This window comes from Misgurnus anguillicaudatus, chromosome 23 (assembly GCF_027580225.2).
Source record: "Misgurnus anguillicaudatus chromosome 23, ASM2758022v2, whole genome shotgun sequence".
NCBI lineage: Eukaryota > Metazoa > Chordata > Actinopteri > Cypriniformes > Cobitidae > Misgurnus > Misgurnus anguillicaudatus.
In genome coordinates, this window is record NC_073359.2 from 12,585,263 (window position 1) to 12,609,765 (window position 24,503).

The window sequence follows — 24,503 nt, forward strand, 5'->3', positions numbered from 1 at the left end:
CTCTGCAAAGGCTTTTCTTCATTTCTCTATCAAGCACAGGTCTACAAGTGTCTCACATGAGAGCTAGCCCTAACATGACCTTCTGCCAGTAGACCATTCAGAGGAGAAGTCTAATGTATATGAACTGAAGGCAAAGGTTTGATTCAGCTATTGTTTTGTCTAGCAGACGCAGAAGGACTAAGATGTTTTGACACATTGAGAAGTGTTGTGTGCATGAAGTGTCACAGGGGCAAGTGATGACAAATGATGAGGACACACAGTCATGACACACATCTCTCTATCTATCTATCTATCTATCTATCTATCTATCTATCTATCTATCTATCTATCTATCTATCTATCTATCTATCTATCTATCTCAACAAGTTCTCCAACTCATACGACTAACATGGTCGTATGCACCTTTGCTCAAATACGACTACCTATAGCGTATCATAAAATAGCGCCCCTACCGGCAGCGGGAGATGGGCCACAGCCTCTTCGCCTTGATGCATTGTGGGTCTCTACCATAAACGAGGATTACAGGTATGTTATCAGTGAACCTTGATAATCTAATAATTTGATAACAAAATAATAATGCTAGGGCGTTTTGTGTTGTTTCATCTTTGTTTGTGGTGATGTAGTTGTTCAGGTACGTTATGCTACTTGGGAATAAAGTAAAAGGACATTACGAAATATCACAAATAAATAAATAAATGCAAAAGTTAAACATTACGAACATAAGTGACATTGAACTTTGCTTTTATTAAAATACGTCGTCACAATAAATATTCGAAAAAAATCGATTTTTGTCATTGGACAAATATTAAGAACGTTAGGCCTATAACGTTATAATTCTGTCGTCTGTTCAGTATTCGTCGCGTTTCAAATCAACAAGGTATGTTTCCCATAATTTTAACATTTTTTAGGGTTAGATCATTTAGTAAAGTTAGTATCTTGCGATATTGATTCGAAATTGGAAACGTTGTGGTTAAGGGACTATGTAAAAGTGCACACATTTTGAAAACGTGCATGGTGCCACACATATTTCGCTTATCTGACTCGATCATGCAAATACATTGTTTTTTTTCCCTCTGATTCCTTTATACAGGTGCAAATCTAGGAACAGAACAAATAACGCTAGAAGACAGACAACAAAGGTGATTAACCAAGTAATGTGATGTTTTTGATCCACTTAAACATAATCATGCATCAAATTAACAAAACACAGTCACATGCATCTATATATATCTATATATGCATGAAGCCATATATAAGAAACCCCAAAAGATTTAGTTAACAAGAAAAAGTACAAAACTGTATCAGCAACATGTCTTATTAAACTAGCTATAGAGATTCTCATAGTATGCTGGTCTACAGCTAGTAAAACAATCACTATAGTTAGGTTGTACTTGATTTGTATAACCAAAATACATTATTCTATTAAACTATACAATAAGTTATATCCAGTGTTATTCAGTTAACATATTGCAATGAGATGAGTGACATGCCTGAAATTTCTGTAATTTAACCTAATTTGTGGTCTGAAGATGGACAAACTTCTTATGAATGTGGAACGTCCATTTTCGGACTACAAATTAAGATATTTTTGATAAAATCTGAGGGTATTTGATGCACACATAGGAAACAACACCATTGCACCCTTTGACATCCAGAAAGGTAGTTAAAAACATGGTTAAAATAGTCAACATGACTACAGTGGATGAACCTTAATGTTATAAAGCGATGAGAATACGTTTGGTGTGCTAAAACAAAAAAAATAAAGACTTTATTCAGCAGTTTAAACTGTCATACATAGTTGACGTAGTAAACTCAGTGCAGGCTTCTTTGTTTACATCCGAATGCCGACTCATTATTGACCGAATTTTGCCTCAGCATCACATACTGTACATGTGTCATGCTGCTCTTGGGCTCTGCTTCGGGCAATATTTAGTTGACATTCGAACGTAAGCAAGGATGCCTGCATTAGTTCCTGATGTATGGAAATGGTTCAAATTGGTTAATGAAGTTGTTATTTTTGTTTTGTTATATTGCACAAAAAGTACTCTGGTCTCTTCATAATATTAAGGTTGAACCACTGTAGTCACATGATTTTGCTGCCTATTTGTGGATCATATACCTTTAGATTTCATCAAAAAAAATAAAAATTTCTGTTCTGAAGATGAACGAATGTCTTACAGGTAGAACTAGTCAGTATTAGGGGGCATAACAACAAACTCTTGACAATATTTTCGAAGACGGTGACTTGTCAACATACTAGGTGTGAAAAAAATATTTCTTATGCCCTCATTACATAGCATGCTGTGTTCTAATCATCATTTACCGTATGTTTCTTTTTACAGATGCCTACTCTAAAGGATTGCTACACATGCAGGGAAAAGATTGGAGTAGCCAGCAAAACATGTCCACACTGTAGGGCCAAACAGCCATATAAGCAAATGCTTGAGAAAAAAAAGAAACAGCTTTCCCAGGAATGGATAGACAGACAAAAAAAAAACTGCAGTGTGAACAAAATTTATGATTCAACAAATCTTCTGGTAGGTTTATCTTTCAAATGTTAGTCATAAAATAATAAGTAAATAATGCGTGCGTGCGTGCGTGCGCGTGTGTGTGTTTCATGCCTGTGAAATTGTAATTATTTATCCCGTTTTTAGTCTTATGATTGTGTCTCAATTTCATTCCAGCTCCACAAGTGGGAACTTTTAGAGAGGTACCCAGTCCTTCTCCTTGCCAGGAGAACCTCAAATGGTTTCTCTGCTGAATGCTTCTGCCCATGGAAGAATGAAACCGAAGACACTCAGGACGCTTTTCTTACTATAAAGAGATTATACGAAAGTCTTCTTAATGGTAATAAACACAAATGTGCACAAAATTTTAACATATTGCAGAATAAACTTTACATTAAAGACATTAGTAATAGGTTTTATCGACAATACATACATTTGCAGAGTTCATTTTTTCCCTCACATTAGGTTTAAAAAAAAAAATTTTAACATGTGAACAACATGATGTTTGTAGCATTATTTCTTATTTAAAAATGTCTTGTTCAACCGGACTAACATTTTACAACACATATTGGTGTTATTTATAAATATTTTTATACATTTAACCTTGAAGTATCATTTTTAGATATTTGAAATTACATAAGAACACTTAAGTGGGGCTTTGTATTATTTTGATCATGTCAAATTGATATCACATTATTAAATACAGTACAACCCATAGGTGAACTTAAACTTAATTAATTGTATTTATTTGAGCTGTATTATTATTGAATTATTGTTATTATCCTATCCACAATTTCTTTTGTCCAACAGTGGCTATTGCAGATAAAGAAGTAAACGGCATGGGAGAAAGTTCTGTCACAAATGGCACAGAGACTCCACCAGCAAACTCCACACCTCCGTCCACCTGTAATGGTAAAATGTCTTATTTTTTTGTACAGCATACAGTTTTGTGGTCCTATTACCTGTCATGCACCAAATACTAGTATCTGTCCAAAGGCAGACCTTAAAGCCCCATACACACCAGGACAATTATCGTGCATGCTTATTGCAAGTGTAATTTCAGACGTTTTTTGTGTTCATACCCAAGCGATTTTTACTGGTGATTCGCAGAGTGAACGTGCAAATTCACTCCCTGACAGTTATAGTGCTTGTGCTGATTGATAACGAAAAAAACATATTTATGATATGAATAAAATGAAAGAAGATAAAAATACAGATATAAAATGTATATATGGCATATACATGTTATGAGGAGATGGTAGTCAGAAACAATGGTGCAAATAAGTTACAATGACAGTAGTGCAAGGGAAGAGTAGTGCAAATAAACATATTTATAAAATAGACATTCTTAACCAGAGATGTATAAAGTACTAGGGACCCAGACTTGAGTAAAAGTACAAGACGTGCTCTATCAAAAAAGTGACTTGAGTAGAAGTTGAAGTGCTCTTTAGGCACAGCACTTAAGTGGAAGTACTAAAGTATTAAAAATGTTTTGTACTTAAGTATTGCAAGTAGTTTATTTTAAAATATACTACTCAAGTACTGCAACTAAAAGTACAAGTAGTGTGTAATGTAGTTATTAAAGAAAACAGTCAAAAGTTTGAATAAAAAATTTAATTGTTTGTATTATTTTAAATGTTTAAGCTAAAGGACACTCACAATTCCTTTGGCTGTAGCAGGAGTACAAGGACAGGAATGTTCAGATTAATTCAACTGATATGGCGATAGAGAATTCAGTATTAAAGGTGCAGTGTGTAATTTTTAGAAGGATCTCTTGAAAGAAATGCAAAATAATATACAAAACTATATGATCAGGGGTGTATAAAGACCTTTTAAAATGAACCGTTATGTTTTTATAACCTTAGAATGAGACATTTTTATCTACATACACAGAGGGTCCCCTTACATGGAAGTCGCCATTTTGTGCCGCCCTGTTTCTACAGAAGCCCTTAACGGACAAACCTTTTTACGACGTTGTCTCCGACGATGAAATGTTTGTCCGTAGCTTCTTTATGTATTTCAAAAGCGAGGGTTGGTCAGTGGACTGAGCCGTTGGTTGCAAGTCGCAACCTCACCACTAGATGCCTTTTAAATTTACACACTGCACCTTTAATGAAATATTAGTCTATATAATGGTAAAGGTACAAGATGTTTTAATGGATTTAGGCTTCGTTCTTTCGCGCACACTCGCCCTTTCTCGCACATTTTCTCTCTTTTTCACGCACTTTGGCTCTCTCTTCGCTTCACATTTGTCCACAACCACTGCTCATATTTGTGGTGAGAGGAAGGGAGGGGTCCGCCCTTCACTATCTCCGATTGGTTTAGACCACTATGTGTGTCTAATGTGTATCCTCGCTCTGGCAGTGATAATGTGGGTTTGTAATGATTCGTAACATTTGAGTGTAAAGTAAAAGTATTAAACTCATCGAAAATATGTACTTAAGTAAAAGTGGAAGTAGGAGAAAAAAATTATACTTCAGTAGAGTACAGATACTGCCTTTTAGTACTTAAGTACAGTAGTCAAGTAGTTCTACTTCGTTACTATACATCTCTGTTCTTAACTATATTTCTCGAAGGTAAAATAAAAAAATTAATAAAAATACCGAAATAAAAATGTATATAATAAACGTCTATTGGTGTGTCCAAGAACTGGCAGAGCACCCTTAGTATGTAGGGCTCTTTCTTGTCACCTTGGTAAAATGTGTGCTAGACAAGACCGTTTTGTGTTTGAGTGCCACCAAGTAATGTTTTACTGTAACTTTAGCAGCTCCAGGCATGCGCAAAAGTGGGGATTTCATTGGTCCACCAGTTTTTAATACTGCGCATCAAATAAAAAACAAACCTGAGGTCATTTAAAAAAAAAAGTATCCCTGCCGTTTTTCACAACGGTGTGCACACTTACATTGGTGCCCTTTGTTCAGTCACAAGCCGTTAAACATCAGCGATAATCATGCACGATATTCGTCCCGGTGTGTACATTACTTAAAGGGATAGTTCATCCAAAATAAAAATTTCGTCATCATTTACTCACCTTCAGGTTGTTCCAAACCTTTATACATTTCTTAGTTCTGCTGAATGCCAATAAAGATATTTTAAAGAGAGTTTGTAACCAGACCGCTTTGGGCCACTATTGACTTTCACAGTAGGAAAAACTACTATGAAAGTCAATTTTGGCCCAAAGTGTTCTGGTTACAAACTTTCTTCAAAATATCTTTTTTTTTGTTTTAACAGAACAAAGAAATTTATACAGGTTTGGAACAACCTAAAGGTGAGGAAATAATGAAGAATAATTTTTTGGGGTGATCTCTTTAAGAATTACACTCATAAATGTTTCATCCTTAAAAACAACAACAAAAAAATATATATATTTTTTTATTTAACATTTCCATTACTGGAAACCTGTACATAGCTCATATCCAATTGTGTGTGTCGCATAGACGTTGTCATCGTCTTGCTGCCCCCTCCCCGTTCTGTGATTGGTTCCCAATTTGAGGGGAAAATTTGGTCCATGGTCTCCATGCTAGACTTGCAGCGTGAATAAATTTGTGCACAAGGCAGCATGGGGAAAACCCAGGCTAATATATATATATATTTTTACACACATATTTTTACACTGATTCTGAAATTGATGCTAGTTGCCGAAAGTCAGGGCCAGCCTACACAATCTGGGAAGTAAGATTTCACAGAAAATAATGTAGTGTATGATGGACACAGACTCATAGCTTAAGGCTATGATTCCATCCCACAGGAGGATATGAAACATGTTTTAAGACATGTTTAAGACAATTTAATAACACTTTCCCTCCAGTTTCACAGACAAAGCTTAAGCCAGTCCCAGAAAAAAATGCTTGTTTGAGCTGTTGTAACTGAAAGAAACTTGTCTCACAATGCACATCACTTTTCTTTTGTCCAACAGTGGCTATGGCAGATAAAGAAGTATCCGGCATGGGAGAAAGTTCTGTCACAATCACAAATGGCACAGAGACTCCACCAGCAGACTCCACACCTCTTTCCACCTGTAATGGTAAAATGTCTCATTCAATAGAACTGACATGTTGTTGTTGTTGTTTTACTAAGGCAAGTTTATAAAAGCTACTTAAATCCCTTAATTGAACTATAGCCTAATCCGGGTGTAGTCTAAGGCCCTGTTTACATTAGAGCATTTGCGTTTTAAAACAGCATTTTAAAATGAAAACGATCCTCGTTTATACTGGCATTTTAAAAATAATCTTCATCCACACCATAAACGCATGAAACATGACCAATCACGTAACTGGGCATGCACATAAAAGTGTAAAATAACTTATTACTCTAATAATAGCTTACCTTTGCACATTTATGCAGCCTAGGGGTGTGCGATATTGAAAAAAATTAATACCTGGGTCCTTTGCTGGCAACTACAACAGACACTAATTTTGAACCTATAAAAATGTGTTTGGGAAAGTCTTATACTGTTTTAGCTTGCCCCTGCAACATATTAATATGATTAATAGGTTAATTTTGATTTTATAACTAAACAGAAAGGTCTTTATGATTTAAAAAGAAAGCATTCAAGTGAACAGTACTAAACTAACTTGAAGCAAAAATAAATTTCAGCAAATGCAAACTTCAATCAAACATAGTAAGAGAAATGCTTACTGTATTGCATTAATTTTTAAAAGTGTGAGAGGTATGTGCACGTCCTCCGCTAGCAACACAGAAATAGCTAAAAGCTCAAGTGGCTAAAGGAGCATTAAATATTAATGACGTTGTTGAGTTTATTGTTTTTATTAATTTATATTCACAAAACGTATCAACAAAACATTGATTAAAATTAGGAGACAAATTATATGAAACGAAATTTATTTTAAAGTAGCTAACAAAACTTAAATTAAACTCAAAAATAATGTCTGACCCATTACAATTCTCCCGTCATATTGGCCTTTACAACGCCCTATATGGCGTTTAAAATTACAGTCTATCTTTTGTAATAAGCTAACTAAATTTAAACAAAACAACAACAACATTACAACAATATTCAAACCTAACAATACTCAAACATAAATGTAAAACAGACATTATCTATAAGAATACATGTTAAAACATTCTGACATAGTGTTTATAATAGCTGGTTGGTAGATGTTTACTATTTTTGGCAAAACCTCCATTGCAAACCTCCATTTACCTGAATAAAAATAATTTTTACCTTGAAAATGATGCGCTGTCACGTTAACATCAGCTGTTAGTTTACATAAGACTCCATCTACATTTACACTCAGCGCAACGTCTGAGTTCTCAAACTAAAACAGGGTCTGCAACGAATCCGTTTATGAGGGTCGAAAACGGTGGTGTAGTGTAGATGAAAGGCGTAAACGTAGCAAAAGTAACGCGTTTTAAAGGATAACCACATTAATGTAAACATAGCCTAAGCCAGGGGTCTCCAAACTATGTCCTGAAGGGTCACTGTCCTGCAGAGTCTATCTCTAACCCATATTAAACACACCTGAACAAGATCAACAACACAGAAATAGCTAAAAGCTATTTCTGTGTTAGCTAAAAGTTATTTCCATAATCAAGGTCTAATTATGTGTACTAGAAACTTTCAAGCAGGTCTGCTAAGGCAAGTTGGAGCTAAACTCTTGAAGACCCCTGGTCTAAGCCCTGTCTGTGAAATTGTTTTTATTGTTTAGGTGTCTCCTAAGCATTTTAGTTTCTTGTGCCTGGAAAGAGGTTACGAATTGTATAGTGTATTCCAGACTTTAAATAGATTTGTTTAAAATGTGTTGATTACATAATTTTTCACAATTGTATTTTTCCAACAGTGGCAAACGCAGATAAAGCAGCAAGCAGCATGGAAGAGAGTCCTGCAACAAACAACACACAGACTCCACCAGCAGACTCCACAGCAGACTCTGATTCAGAGCTTACGCATGAGCCTGTCACTTTTTTCCTTCCTCCTGCATCTTCCTTTTTGGCTTCTCCTGATTCCTTTACCACCCCCTCTCCTATGCCTTTATCCATCGCTCCTCTGGTGTCCCCCCAGACTCATCCTGTTTTCAAGTCCTCTCTGTCTAGTTCTGTATCTTCTTCCCCGGCTTCTCCTCTGCCACCAACCTCTACCCTTTCTACCTGTTCTAAACTTTCCACTGAGCTAGGCAGTCTAAGCCCAGTATCTTCCTCACGGAAAAAAGGACAAATAAAGAGGAAAGCAGACCCTAAAGGTATGTGTGAATTTGTTAATTTTTGTTTTTATTTATTTATTTATTTGACAAATAAAAACTATGCTTGATTTTGCACTGTGAAACAGTTTTGTCAATTGTAAGAATGCATTTCTCATAGTTTTTTGAAAAGGACTGTTTTTGAATTCTACAAATGTACATATTGTAATATTTTCTTTTGCACATATTGCAACATTTATTTATTTATCTATTTATTTTAACACACGCTTGTCCTTTTTGTTGCCTCTTTGATCTGAGTGCTTCATATGTAAGCCCTTTTGGATAAAAACAATAAAATGATTACATTAACAACTTTTTAAAAGTCTAATTGTCCTTTGAAAAATGTCTTTATCCATGACACTCATGGTAATGTTAAGATGTTTGTTGGACTTTATGTTTTACTTATATCTGTTACAAATAATAACCATCCTTTAATTTGTTACAGAATGCCCCATGCATGAAGAATCAACCAGTTTCCCTTACAAAAAAATAATAAGGAAAAGAATCAGGGAGGTTTGTTTCAAAAAGAAAAAAAAACACATTGACAATAACAATATCAATTTGCTGTGTGTTGTAAACATTGCCAAATATACTAAATAATAATGTAGGGTTTAGGTATTCAAATAATTCATGTTAAAATGTTCAACTATGGATTTTAAAAAGTAATATTTTACTTCACAATTTACGTAGTTTGACAAAAAAATAAAAACTGGTCCCATGTTTTATATATCCCATAAGTTTTATTTTATAAAATCCATTAGTTTTATTATGTTACACTTAGTTCCACTGACTAATAATATTACTTTGATTTCACTTGGATTTAATGTTGTCTTTACCATTTAGCAGTATTATTGTTAGTAAAAGTGTAACTTATACTGTATGTGTTAGAATAATGTCATTAACTTCTCCTTGTTTCTTTTTGTTTTTGCTAAGGGCCATACGGAGGTGTTGGTTCAGTGGCATCCTTGCTCTGGATGGTATGCATATTATCTGATGTTTACTGTACTGTTGAAAATTGAACAGAATTAACAACAACAAAAAACATTTATTTATATAAACACAATAACATAAAGATAATAAACTTTACATTAACATTTATTCATCTTTAACCGCAAGATCGATCAGTGACACTAAAGTCAAATTGTCAAGCAAGTCACATAACAAAGTAATAATGTTTTGCAGTGTAGTACATTCAATATAAAATAAATTGAAATGTATGGTTAAAAATGATTTTTTTCCCATCATTATGATCATACCATCATTACCCCATGGAATATTAAAAAATAGAACGCATGCATACCTAAAACCTACATGTCTTATTGTACAGTGACAAGTTGGTATTTATTGTATCCTAGTAATGAACATAAATAAATAATGTGACTATAGTAACACTATTGCTGTCTTACAGTGGGAAAAAGTGGAAGAACTCCTGGGAGCCAAGTGGAAACATTCAGAGTTTATCCTGAAGATGTGTGTGTGTGTTTGTTGTGTTAAGATGTGTCAAGCCTTTTATGACAGTTACAGAGTTCTGATATACAGTATGTTTGTTTTGTTTTGTTTTGTTTTGTGCTTGCTTTGTAAAGCATATAGTCATTCTGTGTTGTGTGTTTGATGACTAAACAACATTAAAAACAATATGTCACTGGCTCTGTTTCTTCCTATACTCTTCATTTTAAAGATTGTTTATAATTTGTCTTTTAAGGCCAAATATATATTCACTGTAACTAAGTGTATTTAGTGATGTTTACTGCTAAAAAATCTGATAAAACCAGATTCTTATTCTTATTGTTATTCATTACCATAAAGCACATGTTAGCTCACAGTCAAGATGGGTTTTTAAATCTAAAATATGTAAGATAGACCAATACATATTTGGACCTTGCCAAATGAGCAAACAACTGAAGCTGGCATTTCCTTTCTCTGCAGGTAAGAACACAAGGAAGACAGGGATTAAATACTATTAATACCAGAACAAAACTTTTTGTTAAATGATGCCCCTCACCATTCATATACACCTCTGGGTTTTGAGATAACTGAACAATGTAGTCAATAATTTACATCTGTTATGAATCACCTAACCTCGCCTCTGCTCCTACCCATATTACAGAAACATCTTCACGCACTAGATTTAAATAACATTTTGGCTGATTATATGCCTTTTTAACAAGTGGGGACCAGTCAAATGTCCTCACTATTGTAAAGTATAACAACTTATAATTGAGGACAATTGGTCCTTACAGGTATGGTCAAAACAAGCACACACACATATGTTGTCTCCTTTGCACCAATAAACTGGTGTGGTGCAATATGGCTGGGGTCGCATCATTCAGGTGGATGCTGCACATTGGTGGTGGTTGAATGTCCACCTTTAATATTTAAAGCGCTTTAAGTGTCCAGAAAAGTGCTATATAAATGTAATGAATAATAATTATTATTAGGCTACACACATGTCTGGTTCACTATCCTTGTAGGGACTCTCCATAGTTTTTATACAGTAAACACTCACACACAGAAAGACACACACATACAGAGAGAGAGAGACAGACACATACACCACTAAAATGTCCCTAACCCTAATTCCACATATCTATCTATCTACAGAATATTTAAGGGGCAAATTCTGTAACAATATTGGCTAATAACTGCCATCAGACTGAAACAACACCAACAGCCACAACAACAATAATAATGTTAATACAGGCTCAGTGAGCACAGTCAGTCAACACGTGAGATGACACGATGATCACAGTGACATTACACCATTCACATACGGTGATAATCAGAGTGTGAGCTATACGTGAGTTCATTAATTGTGATTTCAGAATGTTGAGTTCATTGTACAGTATGAGTGCACAATGAGGGTGCCATGACTTCACATAGTGCACAGTGAATGCACACACACTCTGCTATAGCAGGGCAGCACACATGTCTGGAAAATGTTGGCCCAAGAGTAGAACGTCACCTGTCTTGCCTATAACTTCTAAGGAATGTTATAGGAATTATCATAGGATCAAATTTAGGACACTTTCTACACAGCATTTTATACAGCCATATGGTGTGTTGCCTAATGTGTATACATAAGCGATAAAATGTCAACAATAACAACAACATTATGGCATCAAGAAGCCTAAATAAAGGTTTTAGAAAGCTCACACATATTGGAGGTAAAAGTGACCAGGATTCACAGATTTGTTTTATCCAAGCATTGTGGCCTATGATTAGAGAGTCAGACTGGGATGTAACCCAGAGTGTGGTGGTTCGATTTTCACAGCTGGCAGGAAGTGATTGAATTTTGGGGTAGGCCTATTGCAGTTATAGTTGCCCTGTGTCTATGTGCGTTTGTGTGTGTTCATGACTTGCAGTGAATGGATTTACTATTCAGTGGATGGGTTAAATGCAGAGACAATCATGTCTCTTTCACTTTTTGTTTTATTGGCAGATATCATTCGCAATTAAAGGATGTCTCGGCAACATGTTTTTCATTTAGTAAACCTATATTAGCTCTCTGAGAGACATCTGGTACTTGTCATATCCTTTATGGGGTAGTATGAGCTCACAGTGAGCGTGCAGTGACCTCATACTGTGACCTAAGCACACTGTGACAACATTATGAGGATCTTTTGAGATCATGGTGACTTTACTGAGAGATCAAATTGTATAGCCATCTAGACCGGCAAAAACATAAAGAGCTGGTTACCCAGAGAGCAAAGGGTGTTCGCTGTAGGACAGGAGAGATCAAGACAGAGATGCACTTCCTCCTTTACTGCCACAATATCTATAAGAGATCTCTACTTCACCAAATACACTAACTTCATAAAAAATGTACAGCCATGAAGTAAAACACAAATTTTTATATTAGGAGACGGACAGACAGCAGTGGCTGTGAGATACATGTGGATGTGCCACAGCCTGAGAGACAGCAGGTGAATGTATGTTGTGTGTGTGTCTGACCTTAATGTGTTTTCCTACAGTACAACAGTGACCCTCAGTATGTGTGTTTATATGTTAAAACACTTTGATATGAAATGTTCATGTTCTTCTAAGGTTCTAAAAATCCACAGTAGCCTACTAAACTACTTATTTTTTTCTTGTAAACCTTTTTGCCTCATCCTCTAGCTGGCCCCCCTATACAACTAACCTTACTCTGCATTGCCACCCTGACTATGGTTTATTCACTCCGCTACATTCAAAACATAGATACCGTACACTGGCGGCAAGTACTGAGAGACTTAGCAAGAGTTTCTTTGAGTAGGCCGTCCGGTATCTAAATGGTAGTTTGTAGGCACTTTAAGTATGCACATGTATGTATGTATGTGAATATGTATGTATATGTGTCTATATATGCATGTGTATGTATATGTATGTATGTATGTATGTTTATGTAGGTGTATGCGTAGGTATATGTATATGTGTACATGTGTATGTATGTATGGATCTGCAATAACCTCCAGATATCCTGATTGTATTGTTATTCTAGTTTGTTACTGTTTTGTTTTGGGTTGAGTAGCACGGAGCCGTCTGTAACATTTCACTGCATTGTATGTATGTGACAAATAAATCTGAATCATTATTTACATCCATTCAAAACCTATAACTTGATCTTAGGCCTACTCTAAAGCCACGATGGGTTGGTGTTAAGCTAAGCAATGAGTGCTTGGACATGTGAAAAGCGTGAGGCACTGATGAATTAGTGTGGTATTTTGTTTGGTTGTGTTTAAAAAAGGAAATCAAGTTACTTCCTCTTAGATTGTTGTATTACATAGAGAATTGTGTGTCATGTTTAGCAAAGGTGTTTTATGAATTACAAAACTAAGTACTGATGATACATCTAGTTTAATTTTCACATAGGCTAGTACACATATTTGTTGTACTGCAACACAAGGATTCACAGGCATTTTATTTTATATAATTGTTGTATTATTTGGTGCAAAAAATAAAGCAATATGAATGGTGTTTACATTAACTTTTATATATTATGAACACTATTATCTTGCTTTGGCCACATCTCACCAAAATGCCATTGTTTATTATTTTATAACCTTCAGTATCAGCATTTAGGGCACTATGATCACATTGATATTGTTAAGGGCATATATATTGTTATTTTGCACCATGATCTATTACAATATATAAAATATAAAGACATTGTATTCCACAAATTCTTAATGAGTACATAAGTATTTTGTATTTTCATGATCACTATAGTAGTTAATGTAACATGTGAAAATTTGGCTTTAGAAGAATAAAAATATAAAACTTAAGATTAAATATTAAATATGTCTATACAAATTAATATGAAATATATTACCTTTAGAACCAAAATGTGAATATAAATATGTATTCAATATGCAATAAATAACATATGTAACAGTTATACTGCAACATACTGCCCAATGTAAAATCTGAAATATAAAAAGGATCAAAGTAAGCAGGCTTTGCTAGCTGTGTCTCTGTCACAATAGTGACAGATGCTCATGGCTAATGTAAAGCCTTCTGATATCCAAATTTGAGGAAAATGAGAACATGTTGGTGTAAGAAAAAACAACAAACACAGTAGCTCATGCTTAGAATGACTTTTACTTATTATTTTGTTTAATAAATCTGAAAAATATTTAAATAAATTGCAAAGAATCAAAGAGTGCTTCCAATGTTTGCGGCTTTAAAATGTAAAATTCTTTAAAATTCATCTTCAGAAAATTCTGAGCTGCTGTTGTCCTCAATCTCCTCTTCAGCATCTTCCTGCAGCATGAAGAAGGAAGGGTCTGTGTTGACACTGCCATAGGTGCTGGCGACTGCTGCAAGTTTTTGCTGCAGAATGTGCCGCTTGTGTAAGATACAGCAGTGCAGCCCCCTGTGTCCCTCTTCAGTCAGCTCTCTTGGTGGATCTAAAGTAAAAAGTGAAGAAAACTGACATTGATAATCAGGCAGCATTTCAGGAACTATATAGTGGGGAAAATGCCCTGCAGTTTGAGTGCCCAACTCTGGTGTTTTACTGTTCATTAATGTGCAATAAATAAATAAATAAATAAATAGAAAAACAGCTAGCAAAACTTAAAAACTTTTTTTAAGAGGTGATTTAAAAATACTTTTAAATTTGAAGCAATATTTACAAGAAACAAATATCCTGCTGCTTACAGGCATTAACATATTTTGACATTATTAAAACAACAACAGCAACAACATTTATAATACATACTATGGATCTTGATGTCCTCTTTAATCTCCCGAAGGAAGGTGTCCAGTTGGTCCAATGTATTTTTAAGATGTTGATAATGCTGAGTCATCTCTTTCACTATTATTATCTTCTCCTCATCCATGCGCTTGGCCAGCATGACTTGGTCAAACAGCCGCCTCTTCAAGCGGAGACTAACCACTATTTTGTTTAAATAAAATTGGAAGGTAAAAAAAATTAAAACACATTCAATTTTTCAGCTTTATGCCTAGCACAGTGCTCTTCATTAATAATTTTGTGTGCCTTGATAATAATATTGATAAATAAACTTGTCCAACAAGGAAAATGTATAAGGGTAATAATCTAGATAATGCCCTATAAAATATCCTATCATCCCAAATTATAAATATAATTATGCAGCCAAAACACCCAAATGATAACAACTGAAGCAAAACACTACAATTTAACAAATAAAGTTAAAGAAATGCTAATAGCAGTATCAAGATGTGTGCTTTTCATTTAAGACATACTGTGTTGGCTGTAGGGCTGTGCAAAAAATCGACTGCGATTATCATGTGCGTGTCATCAGTAAAGCCGGTTCGGTGATTAGTATTAAATCGGCATCAGCTGCTTTCAGATGGAGCGGCATTTATTACACAGACCCGTAGTTCACCGAGAAGCTAGGCAAAATCGGGTTCATAATCGAGGAAAATCGACTCCGATTATCTATGCGATTTTGCTTCTCGGTGAACTACGGGTCTGTGTAATAAATGCAGCTCCATCTGAAAGCAGCTGATGCCGATTTACTTCTAATCACTGAACCGGCTTTACTGATGACACGCGCATGATAATCGCAGTCGATTTTTTGCACAGCTCTAGTTGGCTGTGTTACATATTGCATGATGTAGGATATTAAATATTAGTGTTAGGATAAAAGTGTTAAATTGCTGACTGGTATTCATTGAATCAAACGAATTATGTGAATTAAAAAAAGCACAAAAATACAACAATACTAACCACATCTCCTTGTGCTTCCCAAGGCAGAATGAAATCATCAGAGAGACAGCATGCTGCTTCTGTGTCAATTTTCTCTTCACAGCCAGGAAGGGTGTTGTACTGCACTATCTTCTCTCGGAGTGTCTTTTTGAGCTCACCAAGTCTTCTCCGTTTGCGCTGCCTTGTTTGGTTGCTGTCTGTAAGGTTAAAAAAAGTGATTAGGAAAAAGAAAAAAAGCAAGCTGAGTAAAAGTACCAAATACCATTCTGTCGATACAGATCACGCTTCTTTCTTCGGATCGAATAAATGATCTCATCAATTTCTTTCTGGAGCTCTTCCTGGCTACCGGGAGTACTGTCTCTCTCTAGAAAAACAGAAATAGCCAAAGTAAACATTACAGAAAACATGGTATCACCACAGAAATGTAGCCAAATGTATGGAAAAAGTACCATATTTTCCGGACTACAAGTGTTTTTTTTTCCATAGTTTGGCCGGTGCTGCGTCTTATAGTCAGGTGCGCCTTGTAAGTCAGAATGAATTAATTTGGACATATGAGAGGCAAGAGACAACATTACAGTCTACAGCCGCAATAGTCTGTTATATGATGCTCCTGTATTTATGTAATCTAATGAATTTAGTGATGTGGAATGACGAGCCTGCGAACTTGATGCATGCTGGCTTGTTCTGTTAATATCGCCTATTCAGCCTCTCAGGTATGCTCTGTATGCTATTGTTGATTGTCTAAATAACTGATAATGTCACGTTTAACGTACAGACACAGATTTAGCCTGCTGTTCTGTCTGCTATTGTTTAGTTGAATAACTCGTCTTTCCAGATTAAATGTCTGTTCTTCGGCTTGGATTTTGTGAAATAATTTTCTAAATAAATGCAACGTATAGTCTACTGCGACTAATATATGTTATTTCGTCTTCATGAAGCATTTTTAATTGATGCAACTCCGGAGCGACTTATAGTCTGGAAAATACGGAACCATTGTATACACTCGCAATTATGACATACCAGTTGCTGCCCATTGCTGCACCTCACACACCCACCGATCTGCATCCTCCTCAGAGATGTTTAACTCCTGCTTGAGACTCTCAAGATTGGCTGCTTCCATTTCAGCCCTCTGTGTAGTCTATTTAAAAAAATAAAAATTACTAGTATCACTACAAAATTAGTGAACACGGCCCCACACTACCAAAAATTATGCAGTCAAGATTTGGGAAATTCTCAGGGGTCAGCACAGCTAGAATGCAATGGCTGAGCCTTGCCCTAGAAGAATCACTTCCTTGATCATGGTGCTTTAAGTAAATGACAACAACATCTATAGTCAAAATTGATTTACTGCATCAAGTACCTACTGTCTTTTGACATATTTTTGAAACATCTTTGTACTATAAAAAATGTGAAGTTAATATTTGTAGGTAATCGACACCAGTTTAACGTCGGTAGACCATGTAATACAAATTTATGTCAAAACACCTCCAGGGCCCAGAAAACACCTCAGGACCTAAAACATACAGTGTAGCCTTCTTACTTTGACAAATCTTTTTGCCAGTGTCTTGTGAAGACTCTCCACCTTCCTATTGTTCCATGCCATGGCAAGCACAGTTATCATATCTGCTCTGCCTTTTAAAACAAAACAGATAAGAACAAATTAATTGTACAATCTAGTATTATGTGTCCAACACAAGGGTTATTTCTTTTTTTAACCAACCTGACTTGGTCATGTACTTTGTAGTAAGAGCTGCCCTTGAAAGGAAACTATTGACCTGTTCCACCTCTTCACCGACAGTATTTCCTGCACCATCTTGGCTTCTACCACCCCACCTAACCTGCTCCAAAACATAAGATCAAGACATTTGTCTTAAAATCTTATTTATTAGTTGGTGTATCCTCAATGAATTTGGTGCCATTAGCAAATTTTATTATTTTAATGATCTTAGGTAGAATTATCATGAAAGCAAAGCTTTCATAACAGCAGTTGTGCAATTACAATTTTAACTGTAATGTTAATAATGTTTTAAAAGTTCATCAGTGTTGTGTGTATATTACCCAAAACGCACACTTAATAAGTTATTTTAAACTTATCCTTGAGGATGTCTCACTGATATGACACACTTGATTTAACTCATCAGCTCATTAGTAGAGACTTGAATTGGACCTGAACTGGGTGTGTCAGAAAAGGGAGACATACTGTACAAAATGCAGAGCTGGGGGTCATCCAGGACAGGTTTGGCAACCACTGCAAGTATATCACTAATGTGCATAACCTTTTCTGAAACATGCATATTGAAAGACATAGAAATCCAGCAAATGTTTTTCTGATGCCGTAAGGATATGCTCCTGAAACATATTTCCCCAGTTTCACAGACAAGGCTTAAGCTAGTCTCAGACTAAAATGCATGTTTGAGTGGTTTTAATGGAAAGTAACTTGCACTGACATATCTTAAAACATGTCAGAGTCATTGTTTTGTCTCAAGATGTACACCAGTAATGTTTTTACTTTTCTAGTGTACATTTATAGTGTAACTTAAATATCCTAATTGAACTAAGGCCTAATCGTGGCTTTGTCTAAGCCTTGTCTGTGAAACAGGTCCATTGTGACATAAACTTAACTCTGTACACTGTACCTCACATTTGCCAGTGTGGGCCTTAGCATGCATTACGGAGAGGAAAGGCTTCATCATGGTTAGTGGTTGGAGCTCAGGCAACTTCTCTGCCATCTTTTCCAAATAAGGCCAATACCTGTAATGGGAAAAACGCTTAGTTTATGAGGTGCGTGGCAAAAATGGTAAGGAGACAAACCAGGACCAATGTTACTACCCATGTACAATTCCTGTAAACAATCATGAACACCATGTAGTCATATGAATAGTAATATTGCATTATATCTGCAAGAAAATCTGTGGTAGATGTAAACTGATGAAACTGTACCCATATTAACCTTATATTAAGTCCATAATATATTAAATGTGTTCTTTTTAGCTAGACATGGTGTTTTTCTCATGCATGGCATAGATTACTAACTGTAAGACATTAGTTGTTATTTGGCAATGGCTATCTACTTGCAAGCAATGTCCATACAGAAGAATGTCACATTTGCAGCTTGTGCCAGTTCCTTCTGCAGGAACATTGGGTAGGCATATATTTCACCACGATAGTGATTCAAGCCTTGCAGCAAGATTCCATGTCTGCACACTGCTATTTCAAGGCCCTCTTCATCCACCTTGGCCCGGGATTTCTGTGATGTTTCTCTGCCTGCTGTAAATGTTGCTGGCCCACAGACATCATGACCTGTCCTCTGAAAGTAAAAACAATATGGTACATGTAATACCAGGACAAGTTTTTAAAAGCTAAGGTTAATAGAGTTGAATAAATCCTTACACTACACATCTGGCTTCTTATTTGCTCAACAAAGGCAGATACTTTGGCATCTTGTGCGATGAACAGTCCATCAAAAAGAGGTGGTTCGTCTGTCCTGTTAAATAAGAAATTTTTCATCAACAACACAATTAAATAATCATAAATGTTGCATTTACCTTAATTAATATGAAATTTAACCAGAAACGTGCCACGCATTTTAATCAGTATTAATTTGATCTGAACACTGTGTTTAGGGTATCAGCTTTAATTTGTCCTATGGCATGAACTTGTGCAAGAAGTTAAAAACATACTGTATCAAGTACAAAAATAAATAACATTGTTAAAGTTTTAGTATATGTCTTAAGGCTACAGAAGGGAGACAAAAGTTATTAAACAATGTACAATATTATTGTCATAGAACTCTAATGTTACAAGCAAAGAGTATTTAAGATGTACCAATTTGGATACAAATTATTTGAATATTAAGCAAGCAATCATGCAATTTACACATTTTGTTATTTCTGAACTTTAAATATAAGTGTACTTTTATCACTTTTTTACCAACAAACTCAAAATTGTTTTTATGATGCTAAGAGCCAACATTTTTATATTAAAGAAATATGTTCATATGCCAGGACATGACTGAAATTGTATGTATGTAGAAACTTACATGTTATAGCAATAAGGTGCAGCATAGTTTCTCTATAAATAACTATCAAGTCCATCCAACCAATAGCTATACTTGTTTTTCTTTAGAGGGTCATGGCATGGGGGGTCTAGAGCCGTGAGTTGCCGCATGGACAGGCTGTCACTGTATTTCTTGGCTAAACCAAAAGACTAAAAAAGACTAAAAAAGTGCACAAGTGTGCCATCCTATATCTAAATTGTAAACGATAATAAAAAATTCCACTGTCCCTTTGGATTTCTTGAATCTGTAATGTTTTCTATTGCCGTCTGCAGATATAGCCAGCATGTCTGGTGTGCATGCTGGGCATTTAAAAGGCTCCATCAAGCACAGATCTTCCTTTTTATAACTGCAGAAGGCAAACTCCCGAAAAACTCTATTAAACGTATTGCCACAAATACTACCCATCTGGAAAAAAAAATGGAACAGTTTTGGTTAATAAAAGATTTTAAAGTCTGAAATTTAAGAAACATTCTAAATGAAAACAGCCCTTACCCGACCAGTGGAAAGAGATCGATGCTCAAGCATTTTGAGGAATGCTTGTTGGGATAAGGATGGGCTAGCTAACTTCATCTGCTCGAATGATGTGAACACATCAAACTTAAACAGCATTTGGCAGCTGGTGGTTGCTGGCCAATATCTAAATTTAAGCAAGTCACCAATTCCAGGAGTCCATTTAGTAGAACACAGTGGACAGCATACACTAGGCAGGCACAGGTTGTATGGACCTTAAAACAAACATGTGTTAACCATTTGACCAGTATTTGTACAGCACAGGACAACATAATAATAGTAATCAATTATTATGCTTAACTTCATCTAGTGGGATATAAAATGTAGAAGGAAGTGAAAAGACATACCATTGATTGTCACCAAGACAGTCTGCTTTCCTGGGGTGATTATGAGGTCTTGGTTTGGACCGCAGGAGCAGATTTGCAGTGGCGGAAGAATTGGAAGCATACACACTGCAGTAAATCACATTTTTAGAAAGTAATATCAGTAATGTCTACACATTTACTAAACAAATAAAAAAACAGATAAAGGAAACAGCAGACAGAGCTTTTATAGTACCACTGTACATGAAGTGAACATTATGAAAACACGGTAATAGGACATACTAAAATATCTGAACATACCTTGTTCATTGAGGTGATACTGGTCACCACAAACCACCACAAAGGATGTTGGTGGAATAGGATTAAAAAACCCATCAAACATAACTTCTCTGTTATGCAAAATATTTTTTCTATGGATCTCTGTGTCGCATGTGGAACAGAAAAACTGAATTCCCGAGGGAACACAGTCCAGGCACCGGACAACAGCATCAGTCATCTTGCATTGTTGACAGCAATGCTGGTTTACAGTCTCTGCAGTCAACATGCAATTTAAAATTTCTGGCATCGCAGCCTTGAATTTTTTTTCAGATATAGCCTGTCTTTTTGTCCACGCAGACATGGTGGTTGTGTCTTCTTCCACCGATGCAGTGACAGTGACTGAATTTACCAGGTCTTTTAGTCTCTGAAGATGTTGATCTAAATTAATAATAAAAAAGATACTAATAATAATGATAATAATAAGATAAAAAAGGTTCATCAATGCACTGTAAACTAACATGAACAAACAAAGAACAACTGTATTTTCATTAGCTAATGTTAAGAAAACATTAGTGTATACAGAAACTGTGCGTTCACACCGCACAGGCGAAAGCATCAAAGTGGCCAGAAGTCATTCATTTTTTAATGAGAGTGGCGACAAGCTCCGGCACGGCGCGTCATGTACAGGGTGAGCATCAAGGAGAGTTGAAATCAGCTCAACTTTATGGTAATGAGCTATGACACGGTTTGGCGGCAACAAATCGGAAGGCGGAAACCTTCGGCAGCAACTAATCCGAGGGCAGAAACCTCTGCTTGAGAGGATTCCAGAGAATGCATTCGAGCATCAGAGCGTCCACAGTTTTTCTATAGCGTCGTTGACAGGGCAGCCGGAGCTTTTTTTGACGCTCTCGCCGGTGTAAACGCACAGTAACAAATGTATTGCACATGGTTAGTTCTAGTTTAAGTAATGAAACTTATAGTAAAGTTTTACTGCAATTTCTTATATGGCTTTATCACTTCATGTGCATTACGGAAATGGTCACTACATACATTTTGACACTTTCCTAATTTTGAAGTTTTTACATTTAAATATTAAGGCTGATATTATTTAGGCTTTCAATTCAATATGCTTACCAAGATTTGGGACCTCCTGTTGAATTTCATTCACCTCCTCAACTTCAGAGAGCTCCTCAACTTCTGAAACCTTAGTGCCAGAGGGTTTCACTGCAAACACAAAATACAATGCTATAGAAAACATTACTTCTGACCAGAAGCATAAACACTTGTAGACAACAGCATGCATGTACAATTTACTGACCAGATCGATTCTTCATAATCCTAACACGTTGTGGTAGGATGTTCCCATGCTGGTCTCTCTTCCTCCACGAAACATTGGAGACTTTAGGTCCCTTTTGCTTTCTTTTCTTTTTGGTCTGAAAGTAAAAACTAAATGAGGGAGACATAAGGAGAGCTATTTTCTTAGGAAAATAATGTATGAAAAGTATTACATTTGTGGTTTCAAACTCATCTGCCAAGGTTTTTGCTGCTTCCAGCCATTGTCTGAATGCCTCAGATGCCATTTGACGATTTTTTAAAGATAAATAACGAAAGGATAAAGGTATAAAGAAATACAAATAGGGAGAGAGATAAACACAAGAAAAAAGAGAGAAACAGAGAGAGGCTCTTAAAAGAGCCGTTTGATTTGTAAAATATTTCGCTGATAAAGGATGGGTACAAAAACCTGAAAACAAAGAGATGAGATGATTAGTTATACTATCATTCAACTTGTTTCTGAAAGTTACATTTAGATAAATACAAAGTAAATGACTAAAACGGGAATTAAACAGGGTCAAAGGGAAATAAGCAGAGTGTCTACACAAGCTCCAAGTGCACCAATCAAAACAACTACACAGACTGGTCCATGCCAAACTGTGCCTGTAAATCTGAATTTACTAATGATTATTATTTATTGTCTTTGACTATAGTCTAAAATAGGCTATAATAATGAACCTGATTTTGTAATTAATTCATCTGTGATGTTTTAATTCTTTAAAATGTAATATTCCAGGTTGAATTGATACCCTGAATTTAAATCATTTAGAAAGCTGTTAAACTGTTATGCCCTGATAATATTATTATATATGGTGAAAACACCTTCGGGATACTGAAATTTATTGTGGCAATATGACAGACATTGCAGTAACGTTACACGACATAGAACTCGGTAACGTTACATATACATAATTCAAACTTTATTTTAGTTATAAATTAACCGTATAAGTTAGGGTAGGCACCATAAAGAATCGTGTTTTGCTTGTTAATTAAGAAGCCGGATTTTGCATCTGAGGTAGCTAAGTTAGCAGCACCTGCAAGATAACGTTACTGTAGGTAGCAACGGCTAGCTTCTTAATGGGTAAAATGGTATTCTCAACAGACTTGTAATTAAAACGCCAAGATGCACTTGCATGCTTAGCTCCACATGAATTGCAAACAATCAACACGACTACAAATACATATTTTAAAAAACAACACAGACATCATTTTACCTACGTCCGTCAGGAAAACACCTAGCCACGCCTGCCTTCTTCTTCTTCGTCGTCGTTTCCTTCAACTTCCTCTTGGTTCGTTTAATTATTTATTTTTATTATTTATTTTCATTCAGCGCAACTTGGAATAATTAAAATATAATATATAATATAAATACATTTGCGGCGCTGAATATATATATTCAGCGCCGCAAATGTAAAATGTATAATTATATTATATATTATATTTTCAATACGTTACAAATAATTATATGATATAACGTTAAACTGTATCCGTTTTTATTAGTTTTTTTAAATCTTTTTTTCTTACAAAAGGTTTATAATTTAATTAATCATTTGATGTGATAAGAGTTATTGATGTGGCTGATCACTTTCCAAGATATTTAAAAACATCATAAAAACATATATAACTTTTAATTACACAACTTCTCCTGTATTATAATCTTGATTAAATACGATTATAAAACGAATAGTATTTTGATTGGTAATGACAGTCAAACGCCATTTCATGACAAACGAAACTGTCGTTATTTAAAGGGATACTAGAGGGCGCCCTAACTTTAAAACGTAACAGTAGGTCGTTTTAAGCGGCTTGCACATACGACATACTGGGTCGTATTTTGGAGGAGGACAGTCTCATCTATCTATCTATCTATCTATCTATCTATCTATCTATCTATCTAGATTGTCTGTCTACATATCTATCTAGATTAAAGATTGTATGTCTGTCTGTCTTGATTCAATATTATCTGTTTGTCTGTCTATCTGTCTTATGTATGTATTTCTGTCTATCTGGCTGTTTATATCTCTGTCTGTCTAGATTAAATATTGTCTGTCTGTCTGTCTGTCTGTCTGTCTGTCTGTCCGTCTTGATTCAATATTATCTATCTGTCTGTCTGCCTGTCTGTCTGTCTAGATTCAATATTATCTATCTATC

The 24,503-nt window shown here is 35.4% G+C and overlaps 2 protein-coding genes across 5 annotated transcripts; one reads left to right on the forward strand and one right to left on the reverse strand.

Annotated features, from left to right (window-relative positions):
• Positions 1–361: 361 nt before the first annotated feature.
• Positions 362–10,349, forward strand: LOC129452704 (uncharacterized). 3 transcript variants are annotated; one of them, XM_073861882.1, is made up of 11 exons: positions 504–525; positions 1,091–1,139; positions 2,181–2,260; positions 2,343–2,537; positions 2,685–2,847; positions 3,318–3,419; positions 6,424–6,531; positions 8,309–8,707; positions 9,150–9,217; positions 9,638–9,681; positions 10,113–10,349. In XM_073861882.1, the coding sequence occupies exons 4-11, from the start codon at positions 2,343–2,345 to the stop codon at positions 10,168–10,170; spliced, it is 1,137 nt and encodes a 378-aa protein (XP_073717983.1). In that variant the 5' UTR covers positions 504–525; positions 1,091–1,139; positions 2,181–2,260; the 3' UTR covers positions 10,171–10,349. The 3 variants fall into 3 exon arrangements, with proteins under 3 accessions (XP_073717980.1, XP_073717982.1, XP_073717983.1); XM_073861879.1 differs by lacking the exon at positions 2,181–2,260 and having other exon boundaries at positions 362–525; positions 1,091–1,151; XM_073861881.1 differs by lacking the exon at positions 2,181–2,260 and having other exon boundaries at positions 362–525.
• A 3,913-nt stretch (positions 10,350–14,262) lies between these two features.
• LOC129432548 (uncharacterized) lies at positions 14,263–23,745 on the reverse strand. Of its 2 annotated transcripts, none has more exons than XM_073861357.1 (18): positions 23,571–23,745; positions 22,529–22,761; positions 22,339–22,453; positions 22,155–22,244; positions 21,063–21,458; positions 20,787–20,891; positions 20,422–20,654; positions 20,151–20,334; positions 19,263–19,351; positions 18,944–19,179; positions 18,509–18,623; positions 17,593–17,710; positions 17,413–17,504; positions 16,893–17,010; positions 16,135–16,236; positions 15,888–16,069; positions 14,901–15,069; positions 14,263–14,589 (listed from the first exon to the last, which is right to left on the reverse strand). In XM_073861357.1, exons 2-18 carry the CDS (start codon positions 22,598–22,600, stop codon positions 14,381–14,383), a joined length of 2,625 nt encoding a protein of 874 aa, XP_073717458.1. In that variant the 5' UTR covers positions 22,601–22,761; positions 23,571–23,745; the 3' UTR covers positions 14,263–14,380. The 2 variants fall into 2 exon arrangements, with proteins under 2 accessions (XP_073717458.1, XP_073717457.1); XM_073861356.1 differs by having other exon boundaries at positions 23,567–23,745.
• Between the last annotated feature and the right edge of the window lie 758 nt (positions 23,746–24,503).